Raw genomic sequence first — 23,650 nt, forward strand, 5'->3', positions numbered from 1 at the left:
AAATTTTTATTAAATATCATCAATTTTATTTATAATATTTGAATCTTTATAAATATTTTAACATTTATTTATTTCCAACATATTTTAATTAATAAGATAAAATAATAAGCGTTAATAGTTTGTAAAATTAAATATAGTTTTACTGAATATATTTATTAATTAATTATTATATTTTTATAGTTAATAAAGTACCAAATTTTTCTTTGTAAAAATAATTAGCTTTTTTTAGTTAACCAAACAATCATATAAAAGAAAAATGTTTTTTTTGTTAATTTTAGTTTTAAATTTAATATACTTTGCAAAAGGAGATGCATTTGACTCAAAAATTTACTGTAAAATAGATGAGTATTAAATAAGTTTCAAAGAATGTAGAAAATGTGATTTCTAATGTTTATCTTGTATTGGACCAACTGCTAAAGATTGCTTAAAGTGCAGATTTAACAGATACAAAAATGAATGTCTTGATAAATGTCCTTAAAATTACTTTAGCTAGAATGGATAATGCAAAACATGTAGCATCCTTTACTGCTAATAATGCTTTGATGTGGATTAGTGCTAAACTTGTGTAAAAGGATTTAAACTTTCTGATAATCGAAAATAATGTATATATTAGTCCCAAAACTCATTTGCATACAGAGATGAAAATAAGGGAGATATTATTAATGATACAATTGTTTGCTAGGATTAATATGCAACAAATTATAGTGGTAAATATTGCTAAGCTATTCCATTTTGTTTGAAAGAAAATTTCATTAATTAATTGAAAGAAACATGCTTTAATATTCTTAATAGTAAATTTAATATTTCTACTTATTTTTAAATTATATTAACTTAATTAAAGATGGTCACTAAAATTATTCACTTTATTAAATTCAGATAATTTAGAAATTAATTTCAAAAATTATTATTTTTTTTAGGCAAATAAATTTAAATAAAATTTAAAATGTATTTAGAAAATAGCAATGGTATAAAGATGGCTACGATGAAGGAAAGTGTTGTTTACTATAATGAAAAATAAGCTAATATTTATAGAATTAAAGATTACTAATATGAAGACTCTCTATAAATTAATGATAAACTTGTTAAAATTGTTTACTTTAAATAGTAACTCTTTATATTATACACAACCTTTACAGAAATTTATGAGGGCAAGCCTCTATCTTTAAAGTCTAAGATTTAATAGCCTAAGGATATTTTAAATGTAAAAAAATCTTACATCTTTTCTTTAGAGTCTTTTTAAACTGTTTTATTGACAATAACAGCCCAAAATGATGAATGTAAATAATTAATTTTGAGAGAATTTTTATTAATTCACATTATTTTTAAAAAAAGATATAATACAGGATCTCCAAAGTTCTAATATTCTTGCTAAAAGCTATGTTGGTCAGTTAATTTTAGACATTAAAGTAGAATAAACACAGAATGTATTGGTATTAGCGACACTTTAAACAGTACAATTTTTCTAATTAAAGGTAAATGATGAATTATCTACCATAGATTTAGTCTATAAAGCGTCGTTTCCTACAAATAGAAATAGCAGTTATATAATTTAGAATGTCTATACTTAATTTTATTATTCGTAATCCTAATCTCTTTTTGCTCTGCTTTTTGATGAATAAAGATACTCAATTTATAATATTAAAGAATTCAAGATTGTTTATTAATTAAATTTGGATTCTTATAATCAAGCTATTGTGATATAAGAATTAGGATAAGTATCATTTCATTATGAAAACCTTATTGTACTGCATGATTTAGATTTGATCATTTACAAAAAATAAATAAAGTTACATGAAATAGTTATAACAGGAAATAACTTTTTAATTGTTTACTTGAATCCTTATGTATATATTGCTTCAAAAGATTTTACTCAGAGTTATGTTAGTGTATATGACAATAATTTCATATTTGTAAAAAATATTGCTTTAAAATAAGGTAAAGTGACTTCAATGCATATACGATAACCAACAAATGATGAAGATAAAGAGACTGTAGTTGTAGGCTAAGAAGATAACATAGCTGAAATATAAGGGCTATAAGTGAAGAGATATCTAGTTGAAAATTGCTTTAACTCTCCTGTAAAGTTTTTTGGTTAAACTACTACTCTAATCAGTGGTTATGTAGTTGACTAAATAAGAAGAATTCATTTTTATGTTTCAATAAATATTTATGGAAATCTTGTATTTATCTTAATAAAAGACAATAAGGTTATCAAATACGTAGAAATATTCCATCCTGAATTGATGAATTTAGAGTTATATTAGAAGCTTAAGCTTTACATTAATTAAGTTGATAGGGAAATCAAAGTATTTGGTTTAAGAGTTAAAGACATGAAGTATGTCATTATGTTTTCATACTTTCAGTTTAATGTTTTATTCATAGAATAATACTTAGATATTTTATTTTTAAGCTCAAGTCTAATCATAGTATAGAATTTAAACAACTATAATTAAGTCATTTACAAAAGAAATGATTTCTAATAAAATTCTTAAGTAATCCTATCTAATACTAATTCTATTGGTAATTGCCTTTAAAATAATAATTATTTTGTTATTGAAAATTTTTGGATTAATAACTAAAATTAATAAGAGAATACTTTTATTGCAATAGAAAAATAAGCTTTTACTTTCTGCTATGGTATGAAAATTCCATAAGAATATCTATCTATTAATTTTATTTCTGATGATGAGATTCTCTGTATTACAAATACTCACTTTTTAACATATAATTTGAGTGATTGTTAACAAATCAATTCTACTGAGCATCTTATTTAAAGTAAGATAAGGGATGTTTAGGTTAAAGTTGATTATAATTTATTAATCTTAGATGAGTATATTGAGATTTATTCGGAAAACGAACATACTAAATACAATCATACTTACTATTTCTTTAATTTAAAAACATTTTAAATTATAAATTAATTTAAACCCTTGAAAAGCGTAAATTAACAACTAGAAGATTTCAATTAATTGAATACATATATCTTCTTTGTAGATGGCACTCATAAATTTGCAGATTCAAACATTCTCATAGTTATGGCTTCTTACAGTAAGTTTATTATTCATTTTTTTTAATTTTAATTAATATTGACTTGAAAAAATAAAAATTTTTCAATTTTTGGATAGAATTTCACAAATATACAATATACTTAATTTTTTTTTTTTAAATATTTTAAAAATTGATTTAAATTATTAAAAGATGAAGATTAAAAATATGATATGAGTAACGACGATATGTCTACTGGTTTATGTGAGATGTATATTTCTGAATTTATAATAAATGGCTTAAAAATTGAGTAAAGTAAGATTTATACAACAATTTAAGAATGTAAATCAATGAGTAGATGGGGAGAGCAACACTTTGGTTTGTATAGGAGTGTATAGCTATTCTAATAAAAAATATTTGGATAAATTTAGGAATAGTTCTCAATAGGCTGCTCTTTTAATTGTATGGAATTATAGGAAGTGCTCATTTATAAAAATTTAGTTGTTTATTAAGAAAAAATTCTTCCTAATTTTGCTCGAATATTATCTGGTGACACTCTATTTTATTCAAAATAAAAAATAATTAAAAGGTATAACATATATCCAAAATTCAATATCATAATGATTGAATACTCTACATAACTAGACTAAGCTGATGGCTATCTAATAAACATATAACTTATTAAGTATCCTTAAAATGAAGAGTTATTCAATTATTAAATAAATCAAGTTTGCAAATACTTTGTAGCTAATATAATCGAAATATATAATACTTTAATTATATGTGATTAAAATATTCTAAGTGTTTATGATGTAAATAACATTAGCTCAAAAATCTAAGTTTTTAATGATTTCAATCTTGCATAAATATGTAAATTTGATTACTAATTTATAAATGTAGGATCTATAAAAGGTGATTTTCTTGCATAGTGTAAATTAGCTTTTTCAGAATACAGTCCGATAATATATATTAACGGATAAGGTATCTATAATTATTAAAACAATTCTTTCACTGCATACCCATAGCTAATATTTGATATATTTAAGGTTGAAAGATCAGTAAATAATTTTTTTGGAAGTTTAGAATAGAAACAGCTATTCATTGAGTAAGAAAACTAGATAATAGTTATTTTATACCAAACTATATTTTTTTATAATAAATCAAACAACTATACCTAATATCAAACCACACTTAAACTAAACAGTTAGAACTACTTTTTTGAATAAAATTACTTTATAACATTAAATGAGCATTAAAATTATGAAATACTCTAAATATACAACTATCTATTTGAATCAATCATATCATTTTAAGAAGCTGAAAATATTGAATTTAGCAGTCAGTATTATATAGACTGTACTGGATTTAATAAAATGCTAATAACTTATACAATGAAGATTGTTGGATTCAATCAACCCTTCTCCCAGTCAAACGATCCCTTTTTCACTTATAATGTATAAAGTTAATATAAAAACTTTAACGTTTAGTTATGTACTGATGAGCATTTAATATTGTTGGTTAATCTGACTTCAACCAATATGCCAAGATATGAAATATAGGTCATATCATATTATACTTAAAGTTTGATTAAAACATATTCAATTAGACCTGATCAACTAATTTTTAACAATTAATCTAAGTCAGTTACCTAATAAAATTGGTATTAGAAATCAAAAGGAATAGCTTTAATTTAGAATATAATCATTTCTTTAATTGAAGATGGCTCTGATCTTCTGTATGTCTTACCAACTTTAGATTTTGTTTATGATGATGTTAATGATTATGGAATAATAATTGATAATAAAAATAATAATTATATATAAGTAATAGACTTTTCATTAATTTTTCCTTTTAATTTAAATAGCTATTCTTTTGCTAATGACATAATGATAGGACCTTATTTATATGGCTATACTAATAAAACAACTAACTAATATTAGAATAAATGGATTATATTTTATAATTCATACTATAATTCTATTTTCTTTTATGATTTTGATGATGAGACAGAGACAAAGCTTTAATTAGATGATGGAATTATTTAGAATAACCACCAAATTTTGTATAATATTGAATTAAGAACATAGTCAGAAGATGTAGACCCTGAAAAAAACCCTGACTTTCCAACTGAGAGCTTAATAAAAAAACTCAATTTTGCTTGTTTATTTAATAATTATGCTGTCATTTTCAGCAAAGAAAAAATTATTTAATATTTGCCAATAACTAATTATGATAAAAATATACCTGAAGGGAGTTTGAAATTTAATGATATTAGTAAAAGTGCAACATTTGCTAGAATTTAAATGAACAATATCACACACTTATATGAAGTTGTGTATAAACACGTAAATCTTCCCACAAATATAGATTTAGGAAAAATTTTGCACACAGTTTTTTATTCACAGGATCTCTTGTTATATTTGGCTTTCATAGACTCTAATGGTTATTTTGTAGTTGATGAGAATGTCTTCATTAAACTTCCTGAAGATTACTCAGTGGATAAAATAAATTTATTTGATATCATAGTGAATGATAAAACTGCCTAATCAATCTTTATTTTGGGAACATCACAGAAAATTAGTATATACAATGAATCTTTAGATAAATTGCTAGAAATGGATACTTTATCTGGTAGTATTTAAGATGCAATTTTAGAAGAAAAATTTTAATATTTGCTATTAATAACAAGCAATACACTTATGGTATATAGATACACGTTAAATGAAGAAAAATCCAATATTAACTAAATCGAACCTCTAAATAAATTTAATCTTCAATCAAGAAATTAAAATAAACTTTCCAAAATTAATAATGATCACATTGCAGTAATATCTAAATCATAGCTTTCAATGTTCCTATTAACCTCTGATTCAGTTTAATACATTTACTCTATTCAGAATTAAAATTTTAATATTATTTAAAATTCACTACTTTTTGATGATTCGAAATTTCTGATAATATGGGATGTTCATAGAGTTTATCTTTATGATGTTAGACCAGATAACGGTGAGATTGTTTAAATTTTTTATAGAGAGTATACTCATATTAAAATTCTTTATACTGGCTACTATTGGGACAATAATAGGTCATTTATTCGATTGATTGGAGTCACTGCAACTAATGTATTTGATATTAGAAAGGAAGTAAAAAATTTAGACAAGAATGCAGAATAATAAATTCAATATCAAAAACTTTTGAATAGTGACTCATCTCTAAAAAGCCTATCTTCTTAATGCATATAAGTCGATAATCTATATTCAAATATATTAGAATAATCTCAATAGATAGATTATCTTGTTTAAAAATCTCATTCAAAAATTTACAGCATAATTTTTAATGTCTAATATGACAACTAAATTATTTAAATACCTGAAAAAAGTTATTTAGAAAACCTGATTGATGGATTGAAATTAATTTACAATCTTAACAACAAAAATATAAAAATATTCTAGAATAATAAAGTAAATTTATAGAATCCTTAGTTGTTTTAATATCTGACTTTCAAAAATGGGACAGTAGACTTATATGTAGACTAAGATTCACATTAAAGCAACTAAACTGCTATTTATAATTAAATTATTTTTAATAATTTTAATACTATAAATTTGCTAAACATTTTAATAAAGAGATCAACATTTATCATTATGTGTAAGAATATTTACATAAATAAGGTTACTATAGATGAAAAAGCTGATAAATTTGTAATTATTGGTGAAGAAAATACTTAAAATTATTTATACATCCAAAATTTTGTAATATTTGTTTAAGAAATGAATAAGAATTTTCTTTAAATAGAAAAATACTTTTAGGCAAACATGAGCAATATTTTTATTTAAAGTTCAAGTAATTAAAGAAATGATACTTATTAAAATGATGGACTTATAAATATAATTGATTCAAAAATCAGATCATTCACAGGGTTTGTAAACTTTGAAAAAGTAGGATCTTTAAATTTAACTGGCTTGAAAGTGTCTGATCTTGCATCTGACATTACCTTATTATCTATAATTGAAATAGAAAATGTGACAATTTCTGATGTTACAGCAACCAACTTGAATTGGTTAACTACGATTCCCCTTGAAAAATCTGCTGATCGTAGAATTTCAATTTTTGATATTTTCTTAGCCTTAAATTTTGTAAACATATCAAGGGTCTAAATTAAAAATTGTATGTATGACAGGGTTATTAAAATAAATAGCACAATTTTTGAAACATATGATTATATTCAACAAGTGCAATTTTCAAAAAATTTAACTGTTAATATAGAAGATGTAACAATCAGAAATATAAAACCAAAAGGAACTGCTAAAGCTATTGTAGCCTATTATAATTTGTTTCAACTACAAGTAAGTCACGCTTTTCTATCAAATTTTGTTGCTAAAAATGTATCAGGATTTACTTCATGTTATTATCTATAAAAAATGTAATAAGCTTTTGTTAAAAATTTCAACATTAGCTTGATTTAAAATGCTCAAAACATAATTAGCTTTAGTTAAATAGAAGAATTAAATTTTTATAATATATAAGTTATTAATTTTACAAACATAGTAAATTGCTTTTACTTATAAGATTCATAAATATAGCTTAGTAAAATAAAAATAATAAACCCTATAATTAGTAATTACTATGTTTTTGATTCTGCAATAAAAATTTCTTTTTACTATACAAGTAGTTCTATTCTAATTCAAGATACAATAGTATAAAATATTTAAAACTAAAGAGGAAATGGAACAGCAATTAATATCATAAATGCTAATTAAGTAAAGCTATAAAATGTTAAATTAAATTAAAATTTTTGTATTTTAAATGGTGGAGCTATATATGCTATCAATTCAAATATATTAATTTATTAATTAGAAGTAACTGATAATAAAGCCGTCCTTTCTGGAGGAGGTATATATCTGCTTATGAGTTAAATTGAGTTAGATAAAAATTTTAAAGATCATGATATTAAGAAATCAGTCATTAAAAACAACTTTGCTTAAGTTGGGGGAGGAATCCGTTACATATCCAACTTTATACCAAATTTAATTTTGGAAAACGAGAGCATTATTTCAGACAATAGTGTTAGGTTTTATGGAAGTGATTATACAATGTATCCAAAAAAAATATAGATCATCAAAGATTAGAATTATTAGCTGCTTTCATCAAGTTTGTTGTCAATTAAACAAAAGGTATGAACAAATATTTTAAAATGTTAAATAAATTTCATCTTCAAGTTTTTTTTCAATAGATTTTAACTTTCAATTTTCATTTTTTCTGACTAAATTTTTTATTAATCAAAATTAATTTTATTTTCACAAAATAGGTCAAATTTATATGGGTTGATGAGCAAGGAAATAATTTAAAATATTACGACGAAAACGATACTGTTATGCAATTATTTAATCTAAAAGTAATTGATGAACAGTTTACTGATTTGATTTAGGAACTCAAATAATATAAAATAATAAATATATACTCTGATGATATAATTTTTGATTCTATTTCTAACTAAATAGAATTAAATGGAGCAATAAAAAAAAATGAGGATGAAGGTTATCAATACATAGAAGTTGAATCTTCATTTTTGCTTTCTCCTAAATAAAAGTCTTCATTTTATATTTATGCACCATTGAAATACATACCTATGAGCTTAAAAGCTGATATCACTAATTTGTCATTACCTGTTGATGTGGAATTCAGAGAGTGCATAGAAGGTGAAATCATAGAAGAATACTAAAATTCATTAAAAAAAAAATATTTTTCATGCAATCTTTGCTCAAATAACACTTATTCTTTATAGAAGCCTATTAGTAAAGATTAAAAATGTTAGATATGTCCTGATTACTCATTGTCATGTGAAGGAAATTAAATAATAGCTATGTAAGGATTTTGGAATGAGCCTGGAACAGACATAATTGAGGAGTGCTTTAATTAACCACTTAAATGCACAAGAGATGATCCAAAGTAAACAATTTTATATATAAAAAATAATAATTCAATATTTGATTTCTAATAGTTTATATTAGTGCAGCGAAGGAGGTTTTGGGCCTAGGTGCGAAAGTTGTGACTACTCAAATTTTATATTCTAAGACTATTACTATGGTAAGAGTGGTAGATATAATTGTAGTAAATTTGAGAAAAGAGATGGATTTGCAAAAGAAATTGTTATTACTGTTTTTTTAGTATTAATATTTAGTGTGTACCAAGGATTTTCTGTGATAAAAATTAATAAATAAATGTCTAACTAACTAAGGATGTATTACTTGAAAAAAGCAGGTATAATTAATTTTTAAGTAACTCTCAGCAAAAGTGGGTTTAGTTCTCTAGTTAAATTCTTTGTAGGTTATTTTTAAATGTTATAAGTCTTACTTTAATTTAGATTTAAAATACCTGACGGATTTATAAGTACAATCACATTTATAGGAAATCCTCTAGAAACTTGCATTTACTCCCTTGATTTTGCATTCATAAAATTAGGACTACACAAAAGCATAGAGATAGTTTATTTAAGGTTGATATGGCTTTACATTAATAGTTTTGCTTATTTTATATTAGCCGTTATCCTCTCATCAATTTACATCTGCATCAAGAAGAGGAAGTATAAAACCTAAAAAATTCTAAAAATAATATTCTTGTAAATTATTATTTTAAAATTAAAAAAATATTTTCACAAATTTAAAGTGAAAAAAAATTACACATAATCTATTCAATTTTAAAATGAAAATCACTAAATTTTTTATTCTAATTTATTGAATAAAAGATAAATATAATAAATTTTAAAAATAGGATGATTTATACAGCTGGAATGTACGTGTATTACTCAGTTTACTTAAATTTAGTTGAGATCATAGTTAATATAATATCTTGTCAGTCAATTGGTACTAAATATTATATTTTAGCTGACAGCTAATTTGAATGTCAAACACCTTATCATATTTTATATGCATATAAAATATCTTTACCAGTATTAGTCATCATTACAATTGTTTTTCCTTCATTCATTTTTTACAAGTTATATAAGCAAAGATTAAACTTATATAAAGTTTCATTTTATCTCAAATTTGGCTTTTTCTTTTAGGAATATCAACCCAAGAAATATTATTGGGAAATAATTAGAATGTCATATCGTACACTAATCTATGTGGCATCTACTTACTTTTCATAATAGTAGCTCTTTAGATCAGTTATTCTTAGCTTGCTTTCACTTCTTTATCTTGTCTTAACGAATACAAATTAACCTTACAGGACAAAAATCCAAAACAAGTTAGACTTTATGGTAGCATTCATTATGATAATTTGCTATTAGCTAGGAGTCATTAATAACTACACACATGATTAAAAACTGTAAGTGGTTTCAGTAATATTAGTCGCCATTTTGAATATAGGAATTATTCTTTTCTTTTTGCACTCAATTCTTCGAGAAAAAATCCTTTTTAACCAAAAGCAGTTTTTTTATCCAGCCATTTAATTTTTAATTAAATGGACTCCTAAATTTTTTGGCAGAATATTTAGAGAACAAAAAAGCTGCATTATTTTCCATAAAGGATGGAAGAAGGTTTAGCACATAGTTTTTGAAAATAAGCTACCACTTCTTAGATTAAAACTTAATCTACAATCTCTTCCTACTCATAAGATGGAATTTTCTCCAAGCTACTCATAAGCTCAAATTAATAGTAATCTTTTTGCAAAACAAAATAATATTTATTTTTCAATTATTTTAAATTATTAAAAGATTAACTTGTAGGTCAATATACAACAAAAAATTAATTGCCCACATAATTAGAATTATTGAAAATTAATAGCAACTTTTCAAATCATGATGCTATTGTAATAAATACCCTGAATAGTAAACCGAATATAAACACCCCTCAAAAAAAATCAGCAACAAAAAAATAATTTAACTTTTTTTCAGACTCTTTTGAAGCAAATAAAAAAATAATCTCTCCAACTGAAAGACCAAATATAAATTTCTCCTCAGATATTAATTTGATATTTTCTTCAAGATAAAATATGAATTAAATAAACTAACCATCAGAAAAAGTACTAAAATTCAATGAAAAAAATAAGTGAAAATATGAAATGTAATTTCATACTTGTTAGATTCTGTTTAAGATTTATATGTTTTAAAATAGCAAAAAAATTATATTGAATTTATATAGTCAAATCAGTAAGTAGAATTTATGTTTATATTTTAATTTACATTTTAAAGTAAACAGACATTTATTTATTTAGAATAAATTTTTAAAAAGCCAGTTTTTAATAATTATTGAATATTTTTTGACTTTACTAAATTTTTTACTTTGCAATTTTTATAATTAAATTTTTATTAATTAAAATAAATAAAAATAAACTTGAATGGGAATAAGTTGCTCTAAAGAAAAACAAAATTCTAAAATAATTTAAAGCTTATATTCAAAGATTTATAAAAAGCAAGATAAAACAGACTTGATTCTATATCTTAAGTATATTAAATAAAAAAATAAATAGATATAAAACATTTATTATATTCTTATATTGCTATAAAGAGCCTTTATAAATGATGAATAATCAAATGCTTTCAAAACTCAAATTAAAAATTTCCAAAACACTGAATTTTTAGATTTGGGAGTGGAGTAAATAAATATTTCTTTATTTTTGGTTGTAAGTCTGTATTTATTTTTAAATAAGATCTTTTTTAAAAAAAGAACAAGACACATTAGCTTCAAAAGCTTATAAGTTATAGCAGAATCTTTTCTTCACTTACAGTTTTTAAGAATTGTTAAACTTCACGTTTTGTATCAAAAATTACAACGAAATATATAAATTTATATTTTTTTGGAATAATTTAAATAAGGCTGGAATAATTTACTTCTACTGAAAGCGTTCATGTCGCTAGCATATTAGAGAATACTAATTTGAAAAAAATAGTTATCACTACATAGTAAATCTTCAAATTTAAGATTGTTATTACATTTTATTTTATTTTTGCTAGGGGAAATGTTGATAATGAAAACAACTAGATTAAAAAGTTTTTTGGTAACATTAGTGGGTTCTAGTGCCTTTTCGCAAGGATTTAGTAATAAACTTGATTAAATATATCCCAAACTGAAAATTAATATTAAAATAGATGTGATTCTTTCGATAATTACTCGATTGAACTCTTGTTTGATCCCTTTATCAAGCTGACTGAGCAATAATTGCATTTATAAGTCTTTCATTTAAATTTTATAAGTAATTAAATTAGCGATGGTGGTGCTATCTAAATATCTAAAGCTTTAAAAATATAATAATTCTTATAAGATATTACAGTTGATCTATCGTAAATATATAGTTTAACATCCAAAGCTATTAAAAATTATTAAAAAATAACAGGAAAAATTAAATTGATACACTAGGTGCTATTAGTCTCATTTCTTGTGTTAAAGAATTAAAATTTTTAAAATTATATGGCTTAGGATTAGAGTAAGTAAACTCTTTTGTAAAAATATTTGTTGATAAAAATTAAAAATAATTTTAGAAAAAACAAATTAAAATCTCTCATTGAGCTTAATGAAGATGATGAAAATGATAAAATTCCTACTTAACTCAATAAATTAGAGGTTTTTTCATTAAATTTAAGGTAATTAAAATTAAATAAATAAGATACTAAATTATTTATTAGATAAACAATATATTATTTTGAAAGTGAGTATACTTTATCTTATTACTAATTTATTAGATTTAATTATATGAATGATAATATTCTGGTCCTCTTGGTTAAATATTTAAACATCTATGCATTTACTTAAGAAATTTAGTTAGATTTATCGTAAATAATTTCTTCTGATTATATAATTTACTCACATTTCTACAAGATATAATTAAATAGATTTTAAGGGTGTGAATGCTCTTTCATAGTCATTTTAATAATTTAAGAACTTAAAATGTGCTAAGCTGCTTCTTGGGTAAATAAATACAATTTGTGTAAGATTATATAAATATTTTTTTTAATTAAGGTAAAATTAGATTTAGTAAACAGGTGCTAATACTTTGTACACAACCCTCCTAAATAATTCGTTTCTTAAACAAATTGTGCTTAATTTAAAAAGAAATTAAGTTGTTGATTACCTTTAAGTGCAAAATGAACCTTAGTTAAATAATCTTTAAATATTAGATATTAACATTAGGTATACTTAATTTAAACTTAAAAAAAATAAAAGCTAATAAAATAATTACCAAAAGTGAAAATACTCTTGAAAGTGGAGCAGTCAATTTTTTTGAAAGTATTAGTTAATTTAAGAATCTAAAAACATTGAAATTAAGATTAGAGTAATAAAAAAACTATAAAATGAAATATTTAGATTTAAAATTATTTAAAATAAAGGCATATTACATAAATTATACCTCTTGATAACTTAAAAAGTACAATTACAAGCTTAAAACTATTAGAAGCATTTACATTTAGCCATACGTCAGATTTTTATTCACTAAATATAATTTAAAAAATTAATTTTTTATATTATAAATAGAGATCTAAATCAAAATGATGTCTTAAAAATAATATAAATATGTAAGGGTATTACTAATTTAAGCACTTTGAGCTTAGCATTTAAGTAAAATAATTATTTATTATTTAAAATATTAATTCAATCATCTTAAATATGATAGAGCCTCTTTGAATTTCGAGTTGTAGCCAATAGCAAGTGAGCTTAAAAAACTAGATAGAGTTAAATCCCTCAAATTTTAACTAAGGTAATTAACTTATTTTATTTTTTAAATATTTCTTCATGCTATCTATTATCATCAAAAAAAAAAAACAGAGCTAAATAGTAGTGGAGATAGGATTAAATTCAAAATGTTTACAAAGTAACAAAAAAACTCAAAAGACTTGTTCTAAAAAACATTAATATTGAATGAATTATTTCATTTTTATGTAAGAAATTATTTTATAAAATTTATGTTTATTATTAATAAATATTATTTATTTATGCCTCATAAATTATAAAATTTTTATGCTTTTTGTAAGATTCAAATTGAACAATTTTCATTTGAAATATTAGCAAATTCTCAAATAAAATATGCTAAATTAGCAAATCTATAGATGCGATTCCTTAGTGTAGTGGTTATCACGTCAGTCTAACACACTGAAGGTCCCGAGTTCAAACCTCGGAGGAATCATTTTTTTAAAATTCAATCAGAAATGAAATAATAATTCTAATTGTATTATTTTCTTTTACATTTTTTTAATATTTATAAAAATGTTTATTTTTAGTAAAATATTTTTAATTTACCTTTTAAAATTTTTAAAAGCAAATCTGAGTTAAATTTTGTATTAATTATAGTTTTCAATCATTTTAAATTTTGATAGGATATAACAAAAATTTGATGTGATTGTTTAGTTTATAGTAAAAATTAAAATTTGATAGAAGTAATTAATTATTAAAAGAATTCTAAAGATAGAGCTTTAGACTACTTAAAGATTTAGCATACACAATTAAAACATTTTAGAAGTTACATTATAAAAAAAGCTAGCATGGATAGAGTTTACAATAGTTAAGCAATCAAGTAATACACATATTTGATAAACAAAGCCATTATTAACACATTAAAACTAATAGTTAGAGTTATTTGATAGAGGAAAATTATAAAAATCATACATGTTAATATACGGAGCTTAGAAAAAATGATGTTTACAATTTTAGCAGACAGGTATGATATTTTTTAAATATAATTAAGGTTGGAATATGAAATTATATTAAATATAAATAAAGATGATGAAGAAAAATTGTTTATAGAATTTTGATACAGAATCATCTGAAGTTTTAAGAGAAAATATTTGCGAATTGTGGTAAACAAAATATATTCAAAACGGAATTCCAGAATAAAATTAAAATGTAGCACAATAAAATTGCATTTATGCTATGCAGTTTGATAAATTTGGGGAAAAATTAGCTTTTTCAACATGTAGTTTAAATTTCTTTTTAAAACATGTTATGATCATTTTAAATTTTAAAAATGAATAAAAATTTTTTAAATATTAATAGAGGATCATTAAATTAAAATATGGGGAGTTTTAAATTAGAAATAGCTTGGAATATTATAAGGTCATAATGAAATAGTTACTTGCATCGTATGTCAATTTAATCAATTAATTTAGTCAAATAAGATTTAGCATTTTATATTTATTAGGTTTGGTTCTCAGGATAATAATAAAATGAGTTATTAGCTACCTGCTCACTAGATAAGACTATTAAAATATGGAAAGATGATGAATGTATTGATAGGTATTTATTTTAGTAAATGAGAAAAAAAAAATTAAATACATTTTTATATAAAATTAGTTTAGAAGAACATTAGGATTGGTTAAGATGCCTTTCTATATCCTAAGACAATACAAAAATGCTTTCTGGTTGTGTTGGATCAAATGTTTATTATTGGGATTTAGAAAAGAAAAAGGTATTATACAGAATAAAGCACAATAGAAATTAAGAAAATATAAATACTATAAATGCTCTAGGATTCAAATCAAGTTCATCAGAATTTTTGGTTGGAACTAGAGATTCTATCATATAAATTTATGATGTTAGAGATACTAATAAGCCTACTTTGAAAGTGAGCTTTTATTAGAATTTGATATTTTTTATTTTTTGGATATTTTATACAATAAAAATTATAGCTCTATTTTAAAATATGAGCATTCATTAAAATAATCTAAAAATAATAAAATATTTAATATAAAGTTCTATTCTCATAACAAGAAACTCAATTCTGCTTGTTTTAGTGAAAATTAATACAATATACTAACTTCAGGTAGAGACAGCTCTCTAAGATTATGGGATATAAGATATATTGTAAATAAAATTTAAACTCTACTGAATATTAATCAATATTTTAAAAGCCTACATTTAATGAATCAGATTTAAATGAAGTTAAAGGGTATGTTTAAGAATATACTTAACATCGTTGTGAAGGATATAATATTCCAGCATTATTTATGAACAACGAAGAAAGCATAATTACTGGCTCAGAGGATAATAGAGTAAAAATTTTTGGATATTAACAGTGATTAAAAAATCTTGAACATCAAGTATTATTTTATTATAAAAAGATTATAATATATAACACTTCAAATGGTGAAATTGAAACTTAATACTTTGTAAATAATTAAATTGTGCACATTGTTTAACCTAGATCTACTTCATCTAAGTTTGAATTTGCTTATTCTTGCACTTAAGATAGTGATATTTATTTTTGTGGACCTTCTTTGAACTCAGAATCTATAAAAGTATAAAATTTAAGTCTATTTATAGTTTATTTTAGTATTATTTTAAAATATTTATTAGAAAGAAAAAGAAAATCAAAAGAAGAGAAAGGCAAAATCAAAGAAGGGTGATAAAAATGTTAATGTAAATCTAAATTTTTAAGCTAAAAATTATAAAAATAATTTATAAAATAGGAATTTTAACAATTAATGTAAGATCATGGCGATTTTATCTTATCTATTTTCCATAAAAATAATTTTACATATTCTTAACCACTTTCTTGGGCAAGTGTATTAACCATGGCATTAAGAGATGAAGAAAATCAACAATAATCCTTTCAAATAATTAAAAAAATTGTAATTTTTTTTCATTTGTAAGTAATCTCAACTTAATTTCAATAAAAGATGAATACATTAATAAAAAATCAAATGTATTTTGAAGAAGAAGAATTCGATACATCCGAAACCGAAGAAGTAATATATTGTTAAATCTAATTAATTTTAATGTTTATATATTAAATCAGAGTAAAGAAAATGATCAGAGCAGTAAAAATTAGTAGCACTTATATCATTTGATAGAGGCAGAATTAAATTGTTCTGATTATGGAAGTTAAAACAACAATTTTTATAAAAGCTGTGAAATATGCATGAAAAATCAATAAAAATTAAAATAAATAAGATAATAATTTAAATAAGTATTGTAAAAACCAAGTAATGACTATTTACTTAATATGTATATCAGCAATAGTTGAATAAAAATTAATTTTTAAAATGAGTAACCCAGGCATTTAAATCAAAAAAATCTTCTATTTTAATTATTACAAAAATTAATGATTGATATATTTTCAATCAACCAATCAATATTGATTTCCCTCTCTTTATTTAAAAATATCTTTGAAGAAAAAAGTAAGAATTAATGTATAAAGCTTATTTACATTTAACATATTTAATAATATTTTCATATTATTATGATTATTAATTGATCATGAAATAATATTAAATTCAGAAAGCTAGCTATGAATTTATTTGTATTACTAATTTTTTGAAAAAAACTACCTAGTATTTTATCTAAATATTTTAAGGTTAAAATTTTATTATTTTCTAAAAATAGTAAAAATAAACATGAAATAAATTAATGATGATTGATTACGCATTTAATTAAATTACTTGAATTGGATACTTGTATTTATTATAATATTTAAGATCTATTTGAAAACAATAATACAAGTTGTAGTTTTATAGGTCATGGTAGAAATTTTAGATTTTTATAATTCAAAAATTCTTCTGGTTTGCATTATCAATTACAAAATTTTGTGCGGCTAAGAAATAATTTAAAATTTTGATTTGATAGTCTAAACAAATTTAATATATGAAATTTTTTATCTATCTTAATTAAGTTACTGAATAAGGTAAGATAAAGTAATGTATCTTTTACCAAAACTAAATAATTGTTTCAGTATGTTTTTGATGCATAAAGTTTACTAATTTGCCACAAAAACCAGAAAATGATAATAATTTTATTCAAATTCAGAAAATTATTGATTAGAAAATAAATGAAATAGTATCATACATATCAAAATTAGTAGATAAATATTAATGTAAGCAAAACAAATATAATTTATTATTTAATACTGTAAGATTAATTTTAATTTCACTTCAATAAGATACACCTTTATTGACAGGCTTAGGCTTGCAACCACCACAAGTATATAAGTTTGTGAAAGTCAATATAAATTGGATTAAACTAACTAATGATTACAAGACAGTGAAAGAAATAGGCCATCCTCTCTTCATATAGAATGTTGTTCCAGTGCAAGTTTACTCATAGGTTCCCATAGCAGCTACAACCATTCCTGTAATATAATCATCACTGGTGTTACCACAGACACGGTCTTCAAAATTTTTCTTTTTGCTATTACCATTGAAGTAAGACCAAAAATCATCAGCATGGTTTTAGAAATCTCTTCCACAAATAGTGAGATCACAAGCAGATTATGCAATTGAATAACCTAATCCAACTAAAGAAACAACTAAGACTCCAAGGAATAAAAATAGCCAGAATACATTTGCTTCTCTTTCCCAAGCCCTAGGTGAAATAAAGAGTAAAAGATTTGCACCAAAATAAAAGAAGCTGAAGCAAGCTACAACAATAAAAACTTTTGAACAACCATTATCAGCCATATAAGAAAATATAACTCCTGATGCAAAAGCAATACCGATACAAAGCACTATAAAGAGTATAGATAATAGGGCTTTTTTGTCACCTTTAACCTAATTAATTAAAAAGAAATATTTATTAGCATTAGCAATAATGAAAACTTCTATTATTTACCTTTGTGTACATGTTTCCTTTTTTAATATTTTAAAGATTCTATTTTTTTTTATTTTTTAATTTTAAGATTTATTAAATTTATAGAGATATTCTTAGCTATTTAAATAATGTCTAACGTTAGAATTTCAATCATATTAAACAAATAATCAAATATTAATTTTAACTGTACGTTTAGCTGACTAATTATTAAATTTATAAAAAATAAAGTCCAGTAAATTTATAATCACAAAATCTCAATATAATAAAAGCTTTTATAATGAATTAAGGTGACTTAATAAAATTGTATAGAGCCAGCTACCATTAGAGTTGAAAATTTTATTGTTATTTAAATGGTGCTTAATAGGAAAGGTATTTTCAATAAAATTCATACTAAAATATTGGTTTCATTTATAAATCACATAAATTAAATTTTTAATCATAGAAAATAGTAAATTTTCAATTTCATTCAAGTATATTGTTTGATTGATAATTGTCTGTAAGATAAACAACTTTTTATTCATATAAATATTATTAATCGTATCTTTGGAATTAATAATGAAGTGATTTATAAAATAAGTTGTAATAATCGAATTTTACAGATTTTTGTGAAAGAAATATAATTAATTAGCTAACTAAATTTTATTAAATTTTTTTTATTATGTAAACCTTCAAACAAATGTATATAGATTATTATAGATCCAGTATAAAACTCAAACCGCTTTGTTAATTTATAGAATTCCTTATAAAGATATATTTTTTTATTCATTCAAATAAAAAACACCAAACAAAATATTTTTATTTTAGAAAAAATTATTATTTAGTAATTATCGCCATTCTTCAAATAAAATTTGTAATAAAAGATTTAGTTTATAAAGGCAAAAAGATACTAACATAAAATAAGCAAGATCCACCTATAAAAAGTTTATATTCAATATTTTATAATATTAAGTGTAAACTAAAAAAAATGAGAATATGCAATTTACAAAGTTATAATAAATATATATTTTTACTATTTTGTATAGAATTCAATTTATTTTTTTTTATTATTGGAATTATAAAGAATAAGAATTTTAATCTAGAATAAATATCTAGCTAGCTTTTTTAGAAAAAAATTTATTTTCTGAATGACTTTGTCTTTAATATTTTATATATCAAAATCATAATAATTAATTGTATTTGATTTTGTTTATTCAACTTTCTTCGTCATCATCTTCATCATCAGAAAATTAAAAATATGTCTTTTAAAAATCAGACTTTCTTATTACACACCCATCACAACTATATATAGCTTTGTATGTGATTAATAGAGTTAAAAAAGTAATCAACATCATTAAAACACTTATTGATATAGGCCATCCGTAATTTATGCTATATTGATCCCCATAATTAAATTATGCACTACCTTAATATTACTTCGCTACTCTCAAAATTTCTGATTCAACACTTGTACTATCATAGCAGGATACTTATATTTAACTTTTAACAATTGAACCATTAAACCAGCTATAGAACTCTATAATATTTATTATAATCTATGAGTTAAATTGTTAACTTATAAATCATTTATTTACCTGTTTCATTAAGACCTGCGATACAAATATTATACCCGCAAAACGATTGGGTAACAGAAAATGCCAATGTGACTATAGAATCCAAAAAAACAAATAAATGCAATAAAAACATAAGCTAAACTGGTATCTGTTTCCAGGTATAAGTCACAGTCAATTAAAGAAAACTTAAAAGAATATATGTATATGAAGCCCCAGCTGCGGCTTAAAATGCTCTAGAGCAAGAATTAGCACTCATGTATGTAAATAATACAGCAGCACCTGTTCCAATCAAAATATTTATTGCTAACAAAAGTAATATTAATTATGCTTAACACCCATTATTTACCTATTAATTTAAATCCTATTTTAACTATCACTTTAAAAAATAATTTTACATTAGAAAGCATTTTTTCAATAATATTGCTATTTATTATATTCCTTTTCTTTCTATTTATTTATCATCAAAAATACTACAAATTTTAAAAATCAATTAAAAATTTAAATTCTTTGCACAATTAATATAGATAAACAGTAATAATTATATTTGTTCTAAATACCTTTGTTTCTTTGGATTTGATTAATTAATTTAATCTAAATTTCAAATTATTAATAATACAATTTTTTTAAAAATTGTCTCTTTCTTAATATTTTCTATACTAATTAATATTATTAATTATTTCATTATTAATGAATATGTCTCAAATTAGATAAAATGTTAAATATTCAATTTAAACTAAAATGGAATTTATTTTTTTAATTTAGCTTTTAAAATAAATGTAAGTGCTTTTCTAAGGTATCTTAAAATAGTTTATTATATGTTAAATTGTGTTAATAAGTTGAAGAAATATGCATGATGATTTATGCTCATTAAGCTTTATCTTACAAATAATTGAAATGTATATATATAAACTATCTCTATGTTTTATATTATTTTTCTAAATTTTAGAAAAATTTAATTGAAATTTTTTAATTTTTAGTTCAAACTGAACCATGTTCCTTAGCCCATTTTTCATAAGCTTATGTTTTTATAAAAGAAGAAGGCTTAGTAGTTTTAAGAGCCTCAACAATATCTTCGTTAGTGACAGGATCGGGTTTTACTTGATTTTATTTATTAAAAACTCCTTATTTAAATTTGAAAGATTAAGAATAACATACCTTCTTGTGGATTGATTGATTGCTGTTATTAAAATTTCTGCTTACGATTTTTTTACATATCTTCTTATTCTATATTAGATTTTTCAATTTAATTTATAAGTCTTCTTAATGGTTTCATAGCTGCTTCTTTACACAATAATTTTATATCTGAGCCTGAATAATTCTAAAATAAAAATAAAAAATAGTTTTCTTTATTAAATAAATATATTTACCTCTAATGCTTCACTAATTTCTTGATAATTCAAATCTTATGCTATTCCTTCAGGTAAAAATTACTCAATCATATTTTATCTTGCTTCTTTACTTGGAAGAGGAACTAAAATCTTTTATTTTTCAAAAATTGGTTTTAAATGAATTTATTTTCTTTTAAATTAAAACAATATTTTACTCTTTTTTCTAATCTTCTTAGCATTGCTACATCTAAATCCCATGGTAAATTACTTGCTGCTAATAAGAAAACTCTTTCTTTGTTTTTCATCAGCCCATCTAATTATATTAAAAGCTCTGTCTTCATTCTTCTACTTCCTTCATGTTCATCTGTTTAATTATTATAAACAAAATTAAATATTTTTTTGTTATTAAAATTTTTGAAAAAAATAATTTATTTGAAATTAGAAGAAACTTACTATCTCCTCCTTTTCTTTACGACATAATAGAATCTAATTCATCTAAGAAAATAGTTGAAGGCTAATAATGTCTAGCTAATTCAAAGAGGACTCTTATCAACTTTTCTGATTCACCTCTCCATTTACTTACTACAGAAGAGGCAGATATATTAAAAAATGTTGTTCCACATTCTGTGGCCACAGCTTTTGCAAGCATAGTCTATTTATTTGAACAATAAATTTTATAAGATAAACTCTCTATTTAAATATTTTCTTACCTTACCTGTACCTGGTGGTCCATATAATAGAACTCCTCTCCAAGGTTCTAATATTCCAGTGAAAAAATGAGGATATTTTAAAGGAATTTAAACAGCCTCTTTTAACAATCTTTTTGCATCATCAAGTCCAACTATATCTTTAAATTTAACATTTGGATTTTCAACTAGTATATCCCTTTATAAATATGCAGCTAATTCTTTTAATTCTTAAACATCACCAAAATCAGGCATTCCTTTTAATACTCTAACATCAAAAAAATTATTTTCAGTAGATTCTTCTTCATTTTTTTTAGCTCCCTAATTATAATTGAATATTTTCTTTATTTTTTTAATTAAAATGCTTCTTTACAAGAGCTGATTAACCCTAAATTTCCATATTAAGTGTGTTATTTTGGTCTACTCCTTTTTCATCCAAACTGCTATTTTACGATTTGACTTTTTTATTTGCATTCTGCGCTAAATTTTTTGGAGGTAAACCCCCTAGCTAACTTCCTACTCTTTAAGTAGAAGATCCTGTTGTATTTAAATTGCTGTTCACGCTAGAATTGCTGTTATTTTATAATTCTTATTTTATATTGCTTGAAGTGCTTGATGCTTTTGTTGGAGTAGATATCTTCGGAAAAGATGGCATCTTTTTTTTTTAGTCATCATTAACCTTTCTTACTAGCTTAGGAAGCTTTCCAAATCTTATATCATAGTATTATTCAAACTCCATAATTATTTAATACAAATCTATATTGTCTGCTACTTCCCTATATTAGAAATTTTGTTATTTTATAATTATTTTTATATAATCTTTTTATAATGATTGTTAGATATTGAATAATGAAATACATATCATCATGATTATTACCAGCTGTCAAGGCTTATATGAGATTCTGATTCAAGCTTTTAAGATGATTCTATATACCCAATGTTTGTTAGGTATCTCAATATAAGCACTATTAAGTTTCTTTTACGATCAGCAATTTTCTTTTCTTCATTCATACGAGATTCACCTTCTAAAATAGTAAAAACAAAAATTATACTTATGTTATAATATTTAAAAGTCTATTTATCTATTAAAATGGTTTAAAATATTGTCAACTTATAACAAAAACTATTTACCTGAGCGGACTTTTGATAGTAGATAACTCATTTAACACCTTTCTTTTTTATATAAGTTTTGAAATATTCTTTTTACAACTAATCAAATCTTTTTAATAATTTGCAATTTTAAAAATTTTAAGACCACTTACTTTTTTATTTAAACTAAAATGTTTATTTTATTTAAAATGATGATTTAAATATAAGCTCAACTTTATTTTTTAACAATAAGAATGAAAACATTTTCTTCTAAAAAGAAATTAAATTAAATAAATAAAAGAAAAAATAAATTTTTTATTTACATTTTAATAATACAAAAAAATATTTTATTTGTGATTTATCAATTGCTGGTTTTTAATTATTTCTTTTTTTTTTGTTAGTTGTTTTCTAGCTGTACTCAAAATTAATTATTTTATTTACTTAAAATATTTATAACAGCTATTCTCAATAATTATTTCATTTGTAGGAAATATATA

At 22.6% G+C, this 23,650-nt stretch overlaps 6 protein-coding genes across 6 annotated transcripts; 3 read left to right on the forward strand and 3 right to left on the reverse strand. All coding sequences in view use genetic code 6, as the record gives it.

Moving 5' to 3' along the window:
• Positions 1 to 193: 193 nt before the first annotated feature.
• TTHERM_00414270 (transmembrane protein, putative) lies at positions 194 to 11,212 on the forward strand. The gene is made up of 8 exons (XM_001007196.2): positions 194 to 791; positions 954 to 1,277; positions 1,333 to 3,048; positions 3,199 to 8,159; positions 8,294 to 8,934; positions 8,987 to 9,604; positions 9,757 to 10,643; positions 10,703 to 11,212. The coding sequence occupies exons 1-8, from the start codon at positions 257 to 259 to the stop codon at positions 11,038 to 11,040; spliced, it is 10,020 nt and encodes a 3,339-aa protein (XP_001007196.2). The 5' UTR covers positions 194 to 256; the 3' UTR covers positions 11,041 to 11,212.
• A 113-nt stretch (positions 11,213 to 11,325) lies between these two features.
• Positions 11,326 to 13,845, forward strand: TTHERM_000414249 (hypothetical protein; the record flags this gene model as incomplete). Its single annotated transcript, XM_012795428.1, has 16 exons — positions 11,326 to 11,432; positions 11,496 to 11,582; positions 11,655 to 11,744; positions 11,804 to 11,890; positions 11,942 to 12,025; positions 12,077 to 12,268; positions 12,322 to 12,411; positions 12,467 to 12,568; positions 12,668 to 12,757; positions 12,804 to 12,893; positions 12,945 to 13,115; positions 13,171 to 13,257; positions 13,313 to 13,399; positions 13,458 to 13,541; positions 13,597 to 13,680; positions 13,749 to 13,845. The coding sequence occupies 16 exons, from the start codon at positions 11,326 to 11,328 to the stop codon at positions 13,843 to 13,845; spliced, it is 1,629 nt and encodes a 542-aa protein (XP_012650882.1).
• Positions 13,846 to 14,461: 616 nt separating this feature from the next.
• Positions 14,462 to 16,941, forward strand: TTHERM_00414250 (WD domain, G-beta repeat protein; the record flags this gene model as incomplete). Its single annotated transcript, XM_001007195.2, has 13 exons — positions 14,462 to 14,493; positions 14,547 to 14,637; positions 14,700 to 14,892; positions 14,973 to 15,058; positions 15,118 to 15,212; positions 15,270 to 15,540; positions 15,669 to 15,779; positions 15,827 to 15,967; positions 16,037 to 16,213; positions 16,272 to 16,334; positions 16,385 to 16,546; positions 16,595 to 16,663; positions 16,714 to 16,941. 13 exons carry the CDS (start codon positions 14,462 to 14,464, stop codon positions 16,939 to 16,941), a joined length of 1,719 nt encoding a protein of 572 aa, XP_001007195.2.
• Positions 16,942 to 17,845: 904 nt separating this feature from the next.
• On the reverse strand, positions 17,846 to 18,533 carry TTHERM_00414240 (transmembrane protein, putative; the record flags this gene model as incomplete). The annotated part of the gene is made up of 2 exons (XM_001007194.3): positions 17,846 to 18,460; positions 18,522 to 18,533. The coding sequence occupies 2 exons, from the start codon at positions 18,531 to 18,533 to the stop codon at positions 17,846 to 17,848; spliced, it is 627 nt and encodes a 208-aa protein (XP_001007194.2).
• Positions 18,534 to 19,690: 1,157 nt separating this feature from the next.
• TTHERM_000414229 (AAA family ATPase) lies at positions 19,691 to 20,457 on the reverse strand (the record flags this gene model as incomplete). The annotated part of the gene is made up of 3 exons (XM_012795429.1): positions 19,691 to 20,013; positions 20,072 to 20,396; positions 20,446 to 20,457. 3 exons carry the CDS (start codon positions 20,455 to 20,457, stop codon positions 19,691 to 19,693), a joined length of 660 nt encoding a protein of 219 aa, XP_012650883.1.
• A 571-nt stretch (positions 20,458 to 21,028) lies between these two features.
• Positions 21,029 to 23,226, reverse strand: TTHERM_00414230 (katanin p60 ATPase subunit A-like protein; the record flags this gene model as incomplete). The annotated part of the gene is made up of 9 exons (XM_001007193.3): positions 21,029 to 21,147; positions 21,206 to 21,368; positions 21,418 to 21,528; positions 21,594 to 21,742; positions 21,832 to 22,030; positions 22,089 to 22,385; positions 22,438 to 22,840; positions 22,942 to 23,089; positions 23,196 to 23,226. 9 exons carry the CDS (start codon positions 23,224 to 23,226, stop codon positions 21,029 to 21,031), a joined length of 1,620 nt encoding a protein of 539 aa, XP_001007193.2.
• Positions 23,227 to 23,650: the final 424 nt, after the last annotated feature.

The sequence above is a fragment of the Tetrahymena thermophila genome, assembly GCF_000189635.1.
Source record: "Tetrahymena thermophila SB210 genomic scaffold scf_8254814, whole genome shotgun sequence".
NCBI lineage: Eukaryota > Ciliophora > Oligohymenophorea > Hymenostomatida > Tetrahymenidae > Tetrahymena > Tetrahymena thermophila.